General features: G+C 43.6%; 1 protein-coding gene across 1 annotated transcript in view; it reads right to left on the bottom strand.

Moving 5' to 3' along the window:
- LOC120992447 (phospholipase A2 inhibitor and Ly6/PLAUR domain-containing protein-like) overlaps window positions 1–21,600 on the bottom strand; it is a 41,916-nt gene that overhangs the window by 15,762 nt on the left and 4,554 nt on the right. Inside the window, exon 3 of the mRNA XM_040421435.1 lies at window positions 208–354. Within this exon, the coding sequence (XP_040277369.1) occupies window positions 208–354 (147 nt within the window). The remainder of the gene's footprint in view (window positions 1–207; window positions 355–21,600) is intronic.

Here is a 21,600-nt window from a genome sequence, read left to right on the forward strand (position 1 = left end):
AGGCCACGCCCCCTTCCATACTCATGCCCCGCCCACTCTGTGACTTTTCTAGACATCAGCATAGAAGCTTGGACAAATCCCACCTCCCTCTGAGTATTTCCATTCCCAGACCTAACGACGGTAGATGCTGTGGATATGATGACATTTCTCTACTAGGGACTCAATGCATAGTCAGTGTGACTGCACCAAACAAAAGAGACTACTTACATGTAGGAACAGGAGGCGTGCAGTCCTCAGTGGAACAGCAGGTAGTGGCCGTCCTCTGTTTTATATCAGACAAAGCAACATTTCCTTTGAAGTCACATTGACTTTTATGTACGCATCTCCTTCCGAATGTTGAAACTTTTCCTTTACCTGCAAATATGCATAAAATAGATTATTTCCTGGAAAAACTGAAGCCTGAATTACACCAGCAGATCAGCAGAGGATTGTCGGACGGAGAGACGGCTGCTATTTCATACAACGATCTTCTCCGCAGCACGGGGAGAAGCGATCGCTATGTCATCGGTCATCCCCATGCTGTACAATGGTGTGCTGGCGGCAGATCGCTATTAAACAGCACGATCCGCTGCTGGCACATTGTGACTTTTAAGCATCGGACAATCAGCGGCATATTACACTGCCAGATGATCGCTAACGAGCGTTCATTAGAGCACTAGTTAGTGATTATCGGCCAAAATATTGGCCAGTGTAATACAGTCTTAAGGCTCATGCACACAAACTAATTTTTCCATGTGCCTTCCGTTTTTTTTTTTTGCTTTACGTATTTTACGTATGCGGAACTTCATGTCCGCATGACCATTTCACAAAAAAAGATAGAACATGTACTATTATTGTCCTTTTGCGGATAAGGATAGGCATTGTTGCAATGATCCACCCAAAAATACATCATCTGTATTTTTTTGCATGAGCCCTTAGTATGAAGACAAGGAGAATGTGTAAGCTGCATTACAAGGGAGCTCTTACCAACCCAACGTTTAAAAAGAAGCCGATGTAGCGATCAGCTGATCACACCAGATCCGGCTTCCTTCATCCACAGCAATCATATCTTATCACTATGTGAAATCCGGCCATACATTTCTCTGTAGGGAAAATATAGCGTTACACGCTGGGTTTGCCAGTCTAGGAGAGGCTCTAAGGCCTCTTTCACACGGGCGTTGCGGGAAAATGTGCGGGTGCGTTACGGGAACACCCGCGATTTTTCTGCGCGAGTGTAAAACATTGTAATGCGTTTTGCACTCGCGTGAAAAAAATCGCGCATGTTTGGTACCCAAACCCGAACTTCTTCACAGAAGTTCGGGCTTGGGATCGGTGTTCTGTAGATTGTATTATTTTCCCATTTAACATGGTTATAAGGGAAAATAATAGCATTCTGAATACATAATGCTTAGTATAATAGTGCTAGAGGGGTTAAAAAAATAAATAAAAATTATTTAACTCACCTTAATCCACTTGTTCGCGTAGCCCGGCATCTCCTTCTGTCTCCTTTGCTGAACAGGACCTGGGGTGAGCATTCATTACATGAACAGGACCTGTGATGACGTCACTCCTGTCATCACATGGTCCGTCACATGATCTTTTACCATGGTGATGGATCATGTGATGACCGAAGTGACGTCATCACAGGTCCTGTTCATGAAATTTTCACCCCAGGTCCTGTTCAGCAAAGGAGACAGAAAGAGATGCCGGGCTACGCGAACAAGTGCATTAAGGTGAGTTAAATAATTTTTATTTATTTTTTTAACCCCTCCAGCACTATTATACTATGCATTCTGTATTCAGAATGCTATTGTTTTCCCTTATAACCATGTTATAAGGGAAAATAATAATGATCGGGTCTCCATCCCGATCGTCTCCTAGCAACCGTACGTGAAAATCGCACCGCATCCGCACTTGCTTGCGGATGCTTGCGATTTTCACGCAACCCCATTCACTTCTATGGGGCCTGCGTTGCGTGGATTATCGCACCGCAACGCACAAAGAGGAGCATGCTGCGATTTTCACGCAACGCACAAGTGATGCGTGAAAATCACAGCTCATGTGAACAGCCCCATAGAAATTAATGGGTCGGTATTCAGTGCGGGTGCAATGCGTTCAACTCACGCATCGCATCCGCGCGGAAAACTCGCCCGTGTGAAAGGGGCCTACGAGTTCCATTCTGGCTCCTAGATGACATTTATAGGTCTAAATAGGGAATATGGAAAGAGATTAATGTATGAGGTATTCCTTGCACCAGTGTCGGACTGCGGTACTTAAGGCCCCCCAGTGTAACTGATTCTGGAGGCGCACCTTAGGGCTCCTGCACACAAACTTATCTTTTTCCATGTCTGTACCATTCCCTTCACTTCAAGGGGTCCGCAAAAAAAATGACTCCGTGTTAGAGTTGAGCGAACACCTGGATGTTCGGATTCGAGAAGTGCGGCCGAACTTCCCAGGAAATGTTCGGGTTCGGGATCCGAACTCGACCCAAACTTCACCCCGAACCCCATTGAAGTCAAAGGGGACCCGAACTTTTTGGCACTAAATAGGCTGTAAAATAGCCCAGGAAAGGGCTAGAGGGCTGCAAAAGGCAGCAAAGTGTAGGTAAATCCCCTGCAAACAAATGTGGATAGGGAAATGAATTAAAATAAAATAAAATAAATAAAAATTAACCAATATCAATTGGAGAGAGGTCCCATAGCAGAGAATCAGGCTTCATGTCACCCACCAATGGAGGCCAGTTTTACATATTTAGGCCCCAGCACCCAGACAGAGGAGAGAGGTCCCATAGCAGAGAATCAGGCTTAATGTCACCCACCGATGGAGAAGGCCACTTTTACTTATTTAGGCCCCTGACACCCAGACAGAGGAGAGAGGTCGCATAGCAGAGAATCAGGCTTCATGTCACCCACCAATGGAAAAGGCCACTTTTACTTATTCAGGCCCCAGCACCCAGACAGAGGAGATAGGTCCCATAGCAGAGAATCAGACTTCATGTCACACACCGATGGAGAAGGCCACTTTTACTTATTTAGGCCCCTGACACCCAGACAGAGGAGAGAGGTCGCATAGCAGAGAATCAGGCTTCATGTCACCCATCAATGGAGAAGGCCACTTTTACTTATTTAGGCCCCTGACACCCAGACAGAGGAGAGAGGTCACATAGCAGAGAATCAGGCTTCATGTGACCCACCAATGGAGAAGGTCACTTTTACTTATTCAGGCCCCAGCACCCAGACAGAGGAGATAGGTCCCATAGCAGAGAATCAGGCTTCATGTCACACACCGATGGAGAAGGCCACTTTTACTTATTTAGGCCCCTGACACCCAGACAGAGGAGAGAGGTCCCATAGCAGAGAATCAGGCTTCATGTCACCCACCGATGGAGAAGGCCACTTTTACTTATTTAGGCCCCTGACACCCAGACAGAGGAGAGAGGTCGCATAGCAGAGAATCAGGCTTCATGTCACCCACCGATGGAGAAGGCCACTTTTACTTATTCAGGCCCCAGCACCCAGACAGAGGAGATAGGTCCCATAGCAGAGAATCAGGATTCATGTCAGACACCGATGGAGAAGGCCACTTTTACTTATTTAGGCCCCTGACACCCAGACAGAGGAGATAGGTCCCATAGCAGAGAATCAGGCTTCATGTCACCCACGAATGGAGAAGGCCACTTTTACTTATTTAGGCCCCTGACACCCAAACAGAGGAGATAGGTCCCATAGCAGAGAACCAGGCTTCATGTCACCCACCAATGGAGAAGGCCACTTTTACTTATTTAGGCCCCAGCACCCAAACAGAGGAGAGAGGTCGCATAGCAGAGAATCAGGCTTCATGTCACCCACCATTGGAACAGGCCAGTTTACGATATTTAGGCCCCTGGCACCCAGACGGAGGAGAGGTTCATTCAACTTTGGGTTGCCCCGCAATATAATGGTATAATTAAAAAAAGAGGATTGAATGAAGAAGTGCCCTGGAGTACAAAAATATATGGTTAAGGGGAGGTAGTTATAAATGTCTAATCTGCACAAGGGATGGACAGGTCCTGTGGGATCCATGCCTGGTTCATTTTTATGAATGTCAGCTTGTCCACATTGGCTGTGGACAGGCAGCTGCGTTTGTCTGTAATGATGCCCCCTGCCGTGCTGAATACACGTTGAGACAAAACGCTGGCCGCCGGGCAGCCCAGCACCTCCAAGGCATAAAATTCTAGCTCTGGCCACGTGGACAATTTGGAGACCCAGAAGTTGAATGGGGCCGAACCATCAGTCAGTATGTGGAGGGGTGTGCACACGTACTTTTCCACCATGTTAGTGAAATGCTGCCTCCTGCTAACACGTTCCGTATCAGGTGGTAGTGCAGTTACCTGTGGCGTGGTGACAAAACTTTTCCACATCTCTGCCATGCTAACCCTGACCTCAGAGGAGCTGGCCGTGATACAGTTGCGTTGGCGACCTCTTGCTCCTCCTCTGCCTTCGCCTTGGGCTTCCACTTGTTCCCCTGTGACATTTGGGAATGCTCTCAGTAGCGCGTCTACCAACGTGCGCTTGTACTCGCGCATCTTCCTATCACGCTCCAGTGCAGGAAGTAAGGTGGGCACATTGTCTTTGTACCGGGGATCCAGCAGGGTGGCCACCCAGTAGTCGGCACACGTTAAAATGTGGGCAACTCTGCTGTCGTTGCGCAGGCACTGCAGCATGTAGTCGCTCATGTGTGCCAGGCTGCCCAGAGGTAAGGACAAGCTGTCCTCTGTGGGAGGTGTATCGTCATCATCCTCCATTTCCCCCCAGCCACGCACCAGTGATGGGCCAGAGCTGCGTTGGGTGACACCCCACTGTGAACATGCTTCATCCTCATCCTCCTCCACCTGCTCCTCCTCATCCTCGTCCTCCTCATCCTCCAGTAGTGGGCCCTGGATGGCCACATTTGTACCTGGCCTCTGCTGCTGCAAAAAAACTCCCTCTGAGCCACTTCTAAGAGACTAGCCTGAAAGTGCTAAAAATGACCCCTCTTCCTCCTCCTCCTGGGCCACCTCCTCTTCCATCATCGCCCTAAGTATTTTCTCAAGGAGACATAGAAGTGGTATTGTAACGCTGATAACGGCGTCATCGCCACTGGCCATGTTGGTGGAGTACTCGAAACAGCGCAACAGGGCACACAGGTCTCGCATGGAGGCCCAGTCATTGGTGGTGAAGTGGTGCTGTTCCGCAGTGCGACTGACCCGTGCGTGCTGCAGCTGAAACTCCACTATGGCCTGCTGCTGCTCGCACAGTCTGTCCAGCATGTGCAAGGTGGAGTTCCACCTGGTGGGCACGTTGCATATGAGGCGGTGAGCGGGAAGGCCGAAGTTACGCTGTAGCGCAGACAGGCGAGCAGCGGCAGGATGTGAACGCCGGAAGCGCACACAGACGGCCCGCACTTTATGCAGCAGCTCTGACATGTCGGGGTAGTTGTGAATGAACTTCTGCACCACCAAATTCAGCACATGCGCCAGGCAAGGGATATGCGTCAAACCGGCTAGTCCCAGAGCTGCAACGAGATTTCGCCCATTATCGCACACCACCAGGCCGGGCTTGAGGCTCACCGGCAGCAACCACTCGTCGGTCTGTTGTTCAATAGCCCGCCACAACTCCTGCGCGGTGTGGGGCCTGTCCCCCAAACATATGAGTTTCAGAATGGCCTGCTGACGTTTACCCCGGGCTGTGCTGAAGTTGGTGGTGAAGGTGTGTGGCTGACTGGATGAGCAGGTGGATGAAGAGGAGGAGAAATCCGAGTAGAAGGAGGAGGCTACAGGAGGCAAAGAATGTTGCCCTGCGATCCTTGGCGGCGAAAAGGACGTGCGCCAAAGAACTTTCCGCCTGGGGCCCAGCCACCACTACATTTACCCAGTGTGCAGTTAGGGAGATATAGCGTCCCTGACCATGCTTACTGGTCCACGTATCTGTGGTTAGGTGGACTTTGCCACAGATGGCGTTGCGCAGTGCACACTTGATTTTATCGGATACTTGGTTGCGCAGGGAAGGCACGGCTCTCTTGGAGAAGTAGAGGCGGCTGGGAACAACATACTGTGGGACAGCAAGCGACATGTGCTGTTTGAAGCTGTCTGTGTCCACCAGCCTGAATGAAAGCATTTCATAGGCCAGTAGTTTAGAAATGCTGGCATTCAGGGCCAGGGATCGAGGGTGGCTGTCACAACCAGACAGCTGAGAAGCTCTGACAGAAGCCTTTCAGAACCTCCTCCTTGAGTTTTCTTTGTTTTGGTTTCAGTTCCTCATCTCGTTAGCCTCTCTCAGCTGTCATGCAGTTGGACTGATTGCTTCCCTTTAAATTCCTCCCCATAATGCAGTAGTGTGCGGCTTATACAACTTCCTGGAGTGTGTGTGCATGCTGTTCCTATATCCCAGTCTTCTGCAAGATAAGTGCTGTATATTTATTTGTGATTTTCTGTTTGCTGGATCTTAGGAGACCCTGACTCCTTCCGTGTTTAGTGTAGGGAGCCGGTGGTCGTGTCCCCTCACTATTGTAGGGTCTTCAGGCGTTAGATAGTCGAGGTACGTGGATATGCGACCATCCACCTTTGGGGTGTTCGCATAGGCTGAGCAGTCAGGGAGAGTGTGCCAGGTCTCATGCAGGGGTCTCCCTTTTGTTCCTTAGTTGTGGATCCAGTGAGTCATAGATTATTTTGCATTGTCTTGTTTCCTGTACACCATCCGTGACAACAATATACAGTATACCTCTACACTGTGCCACACAATATACAGTATACCGCTACACTGTGCCAAACAATATACAGTATATTTTGTAGAAGACTGGGATATAGGAACAGCATGCACACACACTCCAGGAAGTTGTATAAGCCGCACACTACTGCATTATGGGGAGGAATTTAAAGGGAAGCAATTAGTCCAACTGCATGACAGCTGAGAGAGGCTAACGAGATGATGTACTGAAACCAAAACAAAGAAAACTCAAGGAGGAGGTTCTGAAAGGCTTCTGTCAGAGCTTCTCAGCTGTCTGGTTGTGACAGTGGCTAGGTGGGAATTTACGCTTTCTCTCAAATGTTTGTGAGATGGAGAGCTGAACGCTGCCGTGTGACATGGTTGAGATGCTTGATGACGGAGGTGTTGGTGGTGTTGGTGGTACATCCTCTGTTTGCTGGGCGGCAGGTGCCAACATTCCTCCCGAGGCGGAGGAAGAGGTCGAGGCGGCAGCAGCAGAAGAGGTAGCAGGGGGAGCCTGAGTGAGTTCCTTGTTTTTAAGGTGTTTACTCCACTGCAGTTCATGCTTTGCATGCAGGTGCCTGGTCATGCAGGTTGTGCTAAGGTTCAGAACGTTAATGACTCGCTTCAGGCTCTGATGGCACAGCGTGCAAACCACTCGGGTCTTGTCGTCAGCACATTGTTTGAAGAACTGCCACGCCAGGGAACTCCTTGAAGCTGCCTTTGGGGTGCTGGGTCCCAGATGGCGGCGGCCAGTAGCAGACGGACTCTCTTGGCGGCGGGTGTTCTGCTTTTGCCCACTGCTCCCTCTTTTGCTACGCTGTTGGCTCGGTCTCACCACTGCCTCTTCCTCCGAATTCTGAAAGTCAGTGGCACGACCTTCATTCCATGTGGGGTCTAGGACCTCATCGTCCCCTGCATCGTCTTCCACCCAGTCTTCCTCCCTGACCTCCTGTTCAGTCTGCACACTGCAGATAGACGCAGCAGTTGGCACCTGTGTTTCGTCATCATCAGAGACGTGCTGAGGTGGTATTCCCATGTCCTCATCATTAGGAAACATAAGTGATTATGGGTTAGTGCATTCTATCTCTTCCACCCCTGGGGAAGGGCTAGGTGGATGCCCTTGGGAAACCCTGGCAGCAGAGTCTTCAAACAGCATAAGAGACTGCTGCATAACTTGAGGCTCAGACAATTTCCCTGGTATGCATGGGGGTGATGTGACAGACTGATGGGCTTGGTTTTCATGCGCCATCTGTGCGCTTTCTGCAGAAGACTGGGTGGGAGATAATGTGAACGTGCTGGATCCACTGTCGGCCACCCAATTGACTAATGCCTGTACCTGCTCAGGCCTTACCATCCTTAGAACGGCATTGGGCCCCACCAAATATCGCTGTAAATTCTGCTGGCTACTGGGACCTGAGGTAGTTGGTTCACTAGGACGTGTGGCTGTGGCAGAACGGCCACGTCCTCTCCCAGCACCAGAGGGTTTACTAACACCACCACGACCATGTCCGCGTTCGCGTCCCTTACTAGATGTTTTCCTCATTGTTACCGTTCACCACAATAATAAAAAAATTATTTGGCCCAATGTATTGAATTCAAATTCAGGCCTTTTTTTACAGGCACCTAACACTATCTGGCTATCTATTTAGGTACCGTATTACACTAATACAGGCACAACAGTAACGACAGATTGAGCTGAATAAAGATTTTAGGCCTATTATTTAGGCGCTGGGTGACAGGTATACGTTTACGGACAGAATTAAACTTGGAAATGCACGGTAGCGTGTGAAGTTATTGAGAATGACACTATCCGCACCTTAAATCTAATATACCCTTTTATGGATCAATTTAAACTTGGCCTGATACAGCAGAAAAAAAATATTTAGGGGATTGCTAAGTTGGGAATTGTATTCAACCCAGAACAAAAACTGTGCTTCGGCAGACAGCAGACAGTATTACAATTGGCTAGCCACAGCTGAAACACCAGATTTAGGGTACTGCTATTTTGGCCAATTGTATTTTACCCCTCAATAAAATAGCAAGCACAGCCAAGCCCCTGATGTAGGATATAGAAAAAAAAAAAAAACACACTATTGATGGTTAAATGGACTTGATGGCAGCTTGTGCTGGCGCACCACAAGACACAAAATGGCCGCCGATCACCCAAGAAAAAAGTGACAAAAAGACGCTCTGGGCAGCCTAAAAACAGTGAGCAATTAAATAGCAGCAGTTCAATGATCCATAGCTGTAGATCGATCACTGAATTAAGTGTTTTTGCTGAGTAAATCCCTGCGTAATCTCTCCCTAACAGCAGCAGCTGCATCCTATCCCTACACTGATCAGAGCAGAGTGACGAGCGGCGCTACGTGACTCCAGCTTAAATAGAGGCTGGGTCACATGCTGCACTGGCCAATCACAGCCATGCCAATAGTAGGCATGGCTGTGATGGCCTCTTGGGGCAAGTAGTATGACGCTTGTTGATTGGCTGCTTTGCAGCCTTTCAAAAAGCGCCAAGAAAGTGCCGAACCCGAACCCGGACTTTTACGAAAATGTTCGGGTTCGGGTCCGTGTCATGGACTCCCCAAAATTCGGTACGAACCCGAACTTTACAGTTCGGGTTCGCTCATCCCTAGTTATTAAGCAATGATTTATATGACTCTTGGCGATGTATAAATGCTAGCGAAAGAGACTACACTTTTTTCTCACCCTGTCATAACATATACACCAGAATAGACTACTGCCTAGCTACTAGACATTCCCTCCAAATGATACGCAATGCACAGATAGGCCAGATAACTTGGTCAGATCACGGTCCTCTTATCACCACAATAAAGTAGAAACATATATCCAACACAGAATACATTTGGCGCATCAACAACTACTTGATCGCTAACAAAGACATCCAACATGCTATAAAATCAGACATAAAAAAAAATACTTTACAATAAATGATAGCCCCAAAATAAATAGATTTTCATTATGGAATGTGCATAAGGCATACATTAGAGGCCTTTTAATAAAATATGGCACTCCCTACAAGAAAGAGAAACAGAAAAAACTAAAAGAGAAGATAGATGCCCTTAGGAAAGTGGAAAAAGAATACACAATACATAATAATCCACAGACCCTAACCAACATAACAAGACCGAGAGACTAGATTCGCTTAATATTACTAGACGATTATGAACATCATATAAGAAAACTCAAACTACAATATTACAGCCAGAACAATAAAGCCTCCTCTTTTATGGCAAATCGTGTTAAAACCCAGAAAACTAAAGCCAAAATCGCGCACCTGATAAACACAAAGGACAACAGTAAAATACTTAACCTTCAACATATCACTAACTATTTCAGCGACTACTACAAGTCACTATACAACCTCAGAGAGGACCAAACCATCATACAACCAAACTCGGTGGATATACAACATTTTCTTAACTCTGTAAAACTACCCACAATCCCAGAGTCTCAATTAGAAATAATTAACACCCCTTTTTCTAAATAAGAAATCAATAAAACCATCAACTCTCTTAACCCCTTACAGACACATGACGTACCGGTACGGCATGTTTCCCGAGTCCTTGAGGACACATGACGTACCAGTATGTCATGTGTTGTTCCGATCACTGCCGCCCGGCGGGCGGTGATCGGAACAAGGTGCCTGCTCAAATCATTGATGCGCGGGGGGGTCCCGTGACCCCCCCGTGTTGGCGATCGCAGCAGATCGCAGGTCAATTCAGACCTGCGGTTTGCTGCGTTTTCTGCAGTTTCTGATCCCCACGGTCCCTGACCGCGGGGATCAGAAACTTTAACATGCCGAAAATATAGATTTTACACCCCTTCTGCACCCCTGAATGATTTTATGCCGGCGGGTGGTGCGGGGGGGGTTGCAGGCGGTGCGGGAGGCGGGCGGTGCGGCCGGCGGGATCGCGATCCTCCGCCAGCCTCCTCTTGAATATTCATTGGCGTCCAGTGGTTATACCAGAGTGTCAGCACATTGCTGACACTCTGGTATAAAAACGGCTGACATCTTTGCTGTGATGTCAGCCGTTTAACCCTTTCCATACTGCAATCCGTACGGACCGTTGTATGGAAAAGGTTAACAGTCAGGGAGCTCCGTCTCCCATCGGGGGGCTGCCTGCCCCCAGACAGGATGGGGTGACAGAGGGAGGGAGCCCCCTTCCTTACCCTTCCCCGTCTGCTCAGTTGTGGCCACAACTGAGCAGACGGGGAAGGTTCCCATGGCAACAGGATGCCTTCTCAGGCATCCAGCTGTCCATGGTGCTGAACAGATCTGTGCTAAAGGCATAGATCTGTTCAGACAAAGTGTAAGTAAAATAGAGTACAATACACTATATAGTGTACTGTACTGTTTTATACAGACATCAGACCCACTGGATCTTCAAGAACTAAGTGGGTCTGAGTCAAAAAAATGTTTAAAAAAAGTAAAGATAAAAAAAAAACATTTATCACTGAATAAAAATGTAAAAAACAAAATACACTACACATATTAGGTATCGCCGCGTCCATAACGACCTGATCTATGAAACGGTCATGTTACTTTCCCCGCACGGTGAACGCCATAAAAATAAAAAAATAAAAATTATGAGGAAATTAACATTTTGCCTACCTTACTTCCCAAAAAAGGTAATAAAAGTGATCAGAAAAGTCGCATGTACGCCAAAATAGTACCAATCAAACCGTCATCTCATCCCGCAAAAATCATACCCTACCCAAGATAATCGCCCAAAAACTGAAAAAACTATGGCTCTTAGACTATTGAAACACTAAAACATGATTTTTTTTGTTTCAAAAATCAAATCATTGTGTAAAACTTACATAAATAAAAAAAAAGTATACATATTAGATATCGCCGCGTCCATATCGACTGGCTCTATAAAAATATCACATGACCTAACCTCTCAGGTGACCACCGTAAAAAAGAACAAAAAAAAAACGGTGTAATAAAAGCAATTTTTTGTCATCTTACATCACAAAAAGTGTAATAGCAAGCGATCAAAAAGTCACACGCACCCCAAAAAAGTGCCAATAAAACCGTCATCTCATCCCACAAAAAATTAGACCCTACCTAAGATAATCACCCAAAAACTGAAAAAACTATTGCTCTCAGACTATGGAGACACTAAAACATGATTTTTTTTGTTTCAAAAATGAAATCATTGTGTAAAACTTACATAAATAAAAAAATATATACATATTAGGTATCGCCGCGTCCGTGACAACCTGCTCTATAAAAATATTACATGACCTAACCTGTCAGATTAATGTTGTAAATAACAAAAAAATAATAAAAGTGCCAAAAAAGCTATTTCTTGTTACCTTGCCTCACAAAAAGTGTAATATAGAGCAACCAAAAATCATATTTACCCTAAACTAGTACCAAAAAAACTGCCACTCTATACTGTAGTTTCTAAAATGGGTTCACTTTTTTGGAGTTTCTACTCTAGGGGTGCATCAGGGGGGCTTCAAATGGGACATGGTGTCAAAAAAAACAGTCTAGCAAAATCTGCCTTCCAAAAACCGTATGGCATTCCTTTCCTTCTGCGCCCTGCCGTGTGCCCATACAGCAGTTTACGATAACATATGGGGTGTTTCTGTAAACTACAGAATCAGGGCCATAAGTAATGAGTTTTGTTTGGCTGTTAACCCTTGCTTTGTAACTGGAAAATTAAAATGGAAAATCTGCCAAAAAAGTGAAATTTTGAAATTGTATCTCTATTTTCCATTAAATCTTGTGCAACACCTAAAGGGTTAACAACGTTTGTAAAATCAGTTTTGAATACCTTGAGGGTGTAGTTTTTTTAGATGGGGTCACTTTTATGGAGTTTCTACTGTAGGGGTGCATCAGGGGGGCTTCAAATGGGACATGGTGTAAATAAACCAGTCCAGCAAAATCTGCCTTCCAAAAACCATACGGAGCACTTTCCCTCTACGCCCTACTGTGTGCCAGTACAGTAGTTTACGGCCACATATGGGGTGTTTTTGCAAACTACAGAATCGAGGCAATAAATATAGCATTTTGTTTGGCTGTTACTGGAAAAAAAAAAATAAAATGAGAAATTTGCCAAAAAATCAAAATTATGAAATTTTATCACCATTTGCCATTAACTCTTGTGGAACACCTAAAGGGTTAACAACGTTTGTAAAATCTGTTTTGAATACCTTGAGGGGTGTAGTTTCTAGAATGGGGTCATTTTTGGGTGGCTTCTATTATGTAAGCCTCACAAAGTGACTTCAGACCTGAACTGGTCCCTAAAAAGTGGGTTTTTGAAAATTTCTGAAAAATTTCAAGATTTGCTTCTAAACTTCTAAGCCTTGTAACATCCCCCAAAAATAAAATATCATTCCCAAATTGATCCAAACATGAAGTAGACATATGGGGAATGTAAAGTAATAACTATTTTTGTAGATATTACTATGTATTATAGAAGTAGAGAAATTGAGACTTGGAAATTTGCAATTTTTATAAATTTTTTGGTAAATTTGGTATTTTTTTATAATTAAAAATGATTTTTTTTAACTTAATTTTACCAGTGTCATGAAGTACAATATGTGACGAAAAAACAATCTCAGAATGGCCTGGATAAGTCAAAGTGTTTTAAAGTTATCACCACTTAAAATGACACTGGTCAGATTTGCAAAACATGGCCTGGTCCTTAAGGTGAAAAAAGGCTGTGTCCTTAAGGGGTTAAGCTCAAAAAAGCCCCAGGTCCTGATAACTTCTCCAATGAATACTATAAAATATTTTCAGAATCACTAACTCCATATCTCCAAGAAATATTTAACCAAGCATTTTCAATTGGACACTTCCCTAAAGAAATGACACAGGCCACTATAATCATCATTCCCAAACAAGACAAAGATCCCTCCATGGTAGCTAACTATCGCCCAATATCTCTTATTCATTTGGATATTAAACTTTACGAGAAGATCATCTCTTCAAGACTATCGAGCATCATCCCCCTTTTAGTAAAACTAAGTAGGCTTTGTCACTAATAGACAGGCCCCGATGGTACCCACAGACTTATAAACATCCTTAGGTGGATTGAAATAGAAAGAACGCCTTCTCTGCTCCTTTCATTGGACACAGAGAAGGTGTTTGACAGAATACACTGGGGATATATGTTCCCTACTTTTGAGAAGTTTGGTTTCTCAGGCCCCATCTTAAGAGGCATCTAAGCCTTATATAAAAATCCCTCAGCCAGAATATTGACAAATGGTATGCTCTCAAATCCATTTCCCTTGACAAACGGAACACGACAAGGATGTCCGCTATCCCCTATTTTATTTATTTTAGCACTAGAACCTTTTGCTGAAACAATTAGAATGACACCAGAGATCTCAGGTATAAAAATTGGAGATAAAACTTCTAAAATAGGATTATTCGCAGACAATATTATCATCTGCACAACAGACCCCATAAAATCCCTGAATAAAATACAATCCTTAATCCACAACTTTGGCTCTCTCATACTACAAAGTAAATGATACGAAATCTCTAATATTAAGCATGAATCTGTCCAACAACAAAAAAAGTATTATTCAATCCACATTTCCATACAGGTGGCAGGACAACAGTATTCCCTGCTTAGGCATCAACCTTTTATTACCTGTCGAAACTATGATTGATAATAACTTTAATCCCCTATTACGTAAGGACCCCCATTTCACCTTAAGGACTTTTTTGCAAATCTGACCAGTGTCATTTTAAGTGCTGATAACTTTAAAACGCTTTGACTTATCCAGGCCATTCTGAGACAGTTTTTTATGTCACATATTGTACTTCATGACACTGGTAAAATCAAGTAAAAAAAAATAATTTTTATTTATAAAAAAATACCAAATTTATCAAAAATTTGTAAAAAATAGCAAATTTCAAAGTTTCAATTTCTCTACTTTTATAATACACAGTAATACCTCCAAAAATAGTTATTACTTTACATTCCCATATGTCTACTTCATGTTTGGATAATTTTGGGAATGATATTTTATTTTTGGGGGATGTTACAAGGCTTAGAAGTTTAGACGCAAATCTTGAAATTTTTCAGAAATTTTCAAAAAACCCAATTTTTAGGGAACAGTTCTGGTCTGTAGTCACTTTGCAAGGCTTAAATAATAGAAACCACCCAAAAATGTTGTGTTCCACAAGAATTAATGGAAAATAGAGATACAATTTAAAAATTTCATTTTTTGGCAGATTTTCCATTTTAATATTTTTTTTCCAGTTACAAAGCAAGGGTTAACAGCCAAACCAAAACCGCTGTCCAGGCACACGGCAGGGCGCAGAAGGAAACTAATGCCATACGGTTTTTGGAAGGCAGGTTTTGCTGGACTGGTTTTTTTGACACTATGTCCCATTTGAAGCCCCCCTGATGCACCCCTAGAGTAGAAACTCCATAAAAGTGACCCCATTTTAGAAACTAAGGGATAGGGTGGCAGTTTTGTTGGTACTAGTTTAGGGTACATATGATTTTTGGTTGCTCTATATTACACTTTTTGTGAGGCAAGGTGACAAGAAATAGCTGTTTTGGCACCGTTTTTATTTTTTGTTATTTACAACATTCATCTGACAGGTTAGATCATGTGATATTTTTATAGACCAGGTTGTCACGGATGCGGCGATACCTAATATGTATACTTTTTTTTATTTACCGTATATACTCGAGTATAAGCCAACCCGAGTATAAGCCGAGCCCCTAATTTTACCCCAAAAAAATGGGAAAAATTATTGACTCGAGTATAAGACTAGGGTGGGAAATGCAGCTATAATGCAGAGTGTATGTGTATATAATGCACACACTCTACATTATATACACACATCTGCAAGAGGGTGACTCCCTGTATTTAATGCAGAGTGTGTGCATTATATACACACACACTCTGCATTAAATACAGGGAGCCATCCACAGATCTCCCCCCTAAACAGTGCCATCCACAGATTTCCCCTAAACAGTGCCATCCACAGATCCCCCCTCCCCTAAACAGTGCCATGATGGCACTGTTTAGGGGAGGGGGGATCTGTGGATGGCACTGTAGGGGGATCTGTGGATTGCACTGCCATCCACAGATCCCCCTACAGTGCCATCCACAGATCCCCCTACAGTGCCATCCACAGATCCCCCTACAGTGCCATCCACAGATCCCCCTACAGTGCCATCCACAGATCTCCCTACAGTGCCATCCACAGATCCCCCTACAGTGCCATCCACAGATCCCCCTACAGTGCCATCCACAGATCCCCCTACAGTGCCATCCACAGATCCCCCTACAGTGCCATCCACAGATCCCCCTACAGTGCCATCCACAGATCCCCCTACAGTGCCATGCACAGATCTCCCTACAGTGCCATCCACAGATCCCCCTACAGTGCCATCCACAGATCCCCCTACAGTGCCATCCACAGATCCCCCTCCCCGACGCTCACAGCAGTATTCTTACTTTGTCTTTGCTCCGGTAATACAGGCAGTGCGGGGAGCGGCGCTCACTCACTGACGTCACGCGCCTTCTCCCACTAGGCGGCGCAGGAGCGTGACGTCAGTGATTGAGCGCCGTCCCCCACACTGCCTGTATTACCGGAGCTAGACTAGACTCGAGTATAAGACGAGGAGGCTTTTTGAGCACAAAAATATGTGCCAAAAAACTCGTCTTATACTCGAGTATATACGGTATGTAAGTTTTACACAATGATTTCATTTTTGAAACAAAAAAAATCATGTTTTAATGTTTCCATAGTCTGAGAGCCATAATTTTTTCAGTTTTTGGGCGATTACTTTGAGTAGGGTATGATTTTTGCAGGATGAGATGACTGTTTTATTGGCACTATTTTGGGGTGCATATGACTTTTTGTTCGCTTGCTATTACACTTTTTGTGATGTAAGGTGACAAAAAATTGGTTTATCTAGCACAGTTTTTATTTTTTACGGTGTTTATCTGAGGGGTTAGATAAGTTTTACACAATAATATCATTTTTGAAAAAAAAAAATGATGTTTTAGTGTCTCCATATTCTGAGCCATAGTTTTTTTATTTTTTGGGCAATTGTCTCAGGTAGGGGCTCATTTTTTGCGGGGTGAGGTGACGGTTAGATTGGTACTATTTTGGTGGGCAAACGCCTTTTTGATCGCTTGCTGTTGTACTTTTTGTGATGTAAGGAGACAAAAAAATGGTTTATTTAGCACAGTTTTTTGTTTTTTTTTACGGTGTTCATCTGAGGGTTTAGGTCATGTGATATGTTTACGGACACGGCGATACATAATATGTATACTTTTTTTTCCCCCTATTTTTTACCAATTTTTTTTTACTTTATTTGGGGAAAATTACGTTTTTGTTTATTTTTACTTGAAACTTTTAATTTTTTGGGGGGGAAACTTTATTTTTTAAACTTTTTTTTTACTTTATTTTTTGTCCCACTTTGGGACTTCAACTTTTGGGGATCTAATCCTTTACAATGCATTCCAATACTACTGTATTGGAATGCATTGGCTGTATGAGTAATACTGTGTGTATTACTCATACAGCTTCCAGGGCCTGTGAGATCCAGGGGGCTGGATCTCACTGGCTCTTCACCGGAAGGCTGCGAGATGCCTTCCTTAGACACCGCGCTGCCTTCCATGCCATCGGGTTCCCCTACAGCCGGATGGAGATCCGATGGCACCGCTGCCCGCCGCTCCAGGTAAAAGGCGCAAACCGCAGGTCTGAATTGACCTGCGGTTTGCGGCGATCCCCCCCGGCGTTGTGACAGGATGCCCGCTGAATGATTTCAGCGGACATCCTGTTGCGATTAACCCCCGCCGCGCCGCAATTGCGATTTAAACTTAGGACGTACCGGTAAGTCCTAAGTCCTTAAGGGGTTAAACCACAAATGGAACTTACTCACCTGAACTCCTATGAATTATCCAGGAGGGGCAGACTCGTACTATATAAAATGATAGCGCTACCTAAGATTTTGTATAATTTTCGCACCATCCCCCTTCCTATCCCAAATCAGCTAAAGCAAAAATTCCAGACCCAACTAAGTAAATTTATCTGGTCCAATAAACCCCCAAGAATAGTGACTGGAATTTTAACCAGTGTAGGAAAGCGCAAGGGGCGTCATTGACGGAAGATATGTGTCACCGAGGTAAGAGTTGGTAATTTTAAGTGTCAGCGGCAGCTAGTGCTGACTGACACTATTGGTTATATAGTGTGGCTGTAAAGCCGATCCAGGCCCGGCTCTTACTGGGAGCAGCCAAAGTGCAGGGTGGGTGGCTGTTCCCCACGTTCCAGGTCGGGTTTTGGTTAGGGATATAAAACCCTGCCAGCAGTCTCAGCTGGTGTGGATTATCCTCCATCTGACAGTGGAGCTTTTCCAATCTCTGTGTTGGAGCCTGAGAGTTTGGGCCGGGATTAAGGCCTGCTATCATGTTTGGATGAAAGCACGTGGACTTCTTTTCCACCGAAGGACTTATGTGTTGCTGCCTGGTGTGAACAAACACCAGACTCAAGGTGACTGTTTTTCCTTGAAACTAACTTTTTGTTGTCACTTTACTTATGTGCGAATAAAACACTGAACTGTTTAAGTTAAAGATGTTGTCGTTGCCTCTATACTGCGTCCGCAAGCCTGTCTACCAGAGCAAATACCCACACCAGGCACAAATGACATGGAGGCCTAGGTCTTCCTGACATAAAATCATATCATATAGCGACCATACTAGATCAATCCATAGATTGTTGGCCCCCAATGAGGGAAAAATTATGGATAGACATAGAAAACAATATAAACGGACCACACGAACTACACTCCTTACTTCTAGCCTCCACAATAGGCAAAGTGAGATATTCTTCTCTCTCCTTTCCTACTATTAAGGCGACCATACAAGCATGGAAGATTTATATCTCAACATGCTCTTTTTTCCAAACTTTAAAAATACTAGATATCCCTCTACAATCACTGGAAATACTTATCCCTGATCTAACGCTTTCAACTTTGATCAAAGCAGGCATAAGGTATATTCATAATCTATATAAAGACTAGTGATGAGCTGCAGGGGTCATATTCGAATTTGCGATATTTCACAAATATTTCGTAGAATATTCGTGAATTCGAATATTCGTTAGGAGTAGTGTTGATTGCAAATTTTCGTAATGAGAATTTTCGTAATGAGAATTTTCATGATGCAAATTTTTGTAATAAGAATCAATGAAAACGTGAAAACTCAGATCCGATGGTATACTCTAACCCCCAGGCGTTCCCATGGTGACGAGGACGCTTGTCGGGGAGGAGTATGCTAAAGTGGAACAACTGTACAGATAAAAAAAAAAAAAGACGAATATTCTAGAAAACATATATATTTGTTTTTTAGAATATTCGTAATATTCAAAAACAAGAATATATAGAAATATAGCAAATATTCGAAAAAAATATGAATGTAGAGCAATTTAGCTAATATAGTGCTATAATCTTCTTTGTTTAATAGTTATAATTTTTTTCTCATCTGAAGTCCAGATTGGAAAAAAATTACAACTATTAAAAAAAAAGATTATAGCACTATATTAGCTAAATAGTTCTACATAATTTTTTTTTCGAATATTCACTATATTGCTATATATTCTTGTTTTAGAATATTACAAATATTTGAAAAACGAATATATAGCACTATATAGAATATTTTTGTTTTTTAGAATATTCGTCTTTTTTTTTTAAATCTGTACAGTTGTTCCACTTTGGCATACTCCTCCCCGACAAGAGTCCCCGTCACCATGGGAATGCCTGGGGGTTAGAATATACCATCGGATCTGAGTTTTCACGATCTCATTGATTCTCATTACGAAAATTCGCAATTACGAAAATTCGCAATCAATACTACTCCTAAAGTCAAAGATATTGCAGCCTTCTCATTGGCCCACAAGCTAGAAGCTGGGAGGGATCATGTGTACTGATGAAAAAAAAATCTTGAATATTCAAAATTACGAGTATATATCACTATATTCTAAATATTCGCAAATTCTCGAAGTGCCAATATTCGAGATGAAAATTCGCAATTCAAATATTTGTGATGAACACTGATAAAGACAATATAATACATAACATTCAGTATTTTCAAAACAAATACAACCTAAATAAATCAGATCTATACATACACGTATACCTGCAAATTGGTACTTTTTAAAATAATACCACCTACACACATCTAGCGATCCCACCTCAGACAAATGTATATACAACTAACAGATTAGGCAAATTGGGAAAATGGATTAAATATTTTACTCCCAACTATCAGAACCTTACTTAGAATATCACACCTCACATATGAAAAAGTGGGAGAGAGACTGTCACCGCCAGTTCTGTGAAAAGGTCTGTTAGACGTTCTTCTCTACCTCTTGCATGAGGTTCTTTATTTTGGTTTCACTTTGTCATCTCTTTTCCTTCTCCCAGCTGTCATCTATTTACACTGATTGCCTCCCTTTATATTCCCTCCCATACTGCCTCACTTTGCGGTTTATACTACTTCTCGGATTGTGTTCACTGCTAGAGGCTACAACTGCTGGTTCCTCAGATAAGTCTTTTCCTTTATTTGTGTTTACGTGCTAGCTTAATTCTAGGTGACCCTGACTCCCTCCGTACTAAGTGCAGGGAGCTGGTGGTCGTGTCCCCTCACTATTTTAGGGTTTTCAGGTGTCACACAGTCTAGGTACTAGGGCATGGAATTCTCTATCATAAAGATCTTTGCATGGGCATAGCAGTCAGGGCAAGCTCTAGGGGTTTTATAGGGCTCACCCATATGTTCCTTAGTTTGGGATCAAGTCAGTCGGATGTTTATTTATAACTTCCAGTTTTCTGCAACACCATCCGTGACAAATATAAAAATTTCTCTGTCCCAATGGAAAAAAGCCTTCACAACATCAATTCTCAGCTCATCCTTTACAGAACACCACGAAGCATACTCTAAACTAATATATACAGTCAGGTCCATAAATATTGGGACATCAACACAATTCTAACATTTTTGGCTCTATACACCACCACAATGGATTTGAAATGAAACTAACAAGATGTACTTTAACTGCAGACTGTCAGCTTTAATTTGAGGGTATTTACATCCAAATCAGGTCAACGGTGTAGGAATTACAACTGTTCGCATATGTGCCTCCCACTTGTTAAGGGACCAAAAGTAATGGGACAATTGGCTTCTCAGCACTTCCATGGCCAGGTGTGTGTTATTCCCTTATTATCCCAATTACAATGAGCAGATAAAAGGTCGAGAGTTCATTTCAAGTGCACTATTTGCATTAGGAATCTGTTGCTGTCAACTCTCAAGAGAGATCCAAAGAGCTCTCACTATCAGTGAAGCAAGTCATCATTAGGCTGAAAAAACAAAACAAACCCATCAGAGAGATAGCAAAAACATTAGGTGTGGCCAAAACAACTGTTTGGAACATTCTTAAAAAGACGGAACGCACCAGTGAGCTCAGCAACACCAAAAGACCCGGAAGACCACAGAAAACAACTGTGGTGGATGACTAAAGAATTCTTTCCCTGGTGAAGAAAACACCCTTCACAACAGTTGGCCAGATCAAGAACACTCTCCCGGAGGTAGGTGTATGTGTGTCAAAGTCAACAATCAAGAGAAGACTTCACCAGAGTAAGTACAGAGGGTTCACCACAAGATGTAAACCATTGGTGAGCCTCAAAAACAGGAAGGCCAGATTAGAGTTTGCCAAACGACACCTAAAAAAGCCTTTACAGTTCTTGAACAACATCCTGTGGACAGATGAGATCAAGATCAACTTGTACCAGAGTGATGGTAAGAGAAGAGTATGGAGAAGGAAAGGAACTGCTCATCATCCTAAGCATTCCACCTCATCAGTGAAGCATGGTGGTGGTAGTGTCATATT

The sequence above is a fragment of the Bufo bufo genome, chromosome 1 (assembly GCF_905171765.1).
Source record: "Bufo bufo chromosome 1, aBufBuf1.1, whole genome shotgun sequence".
Lineage (NCBI taxonomy): Eukaryota > Metazoa > Chordata > Amphibia > Anura > Bufonidae > Bufo > Bufo bufo.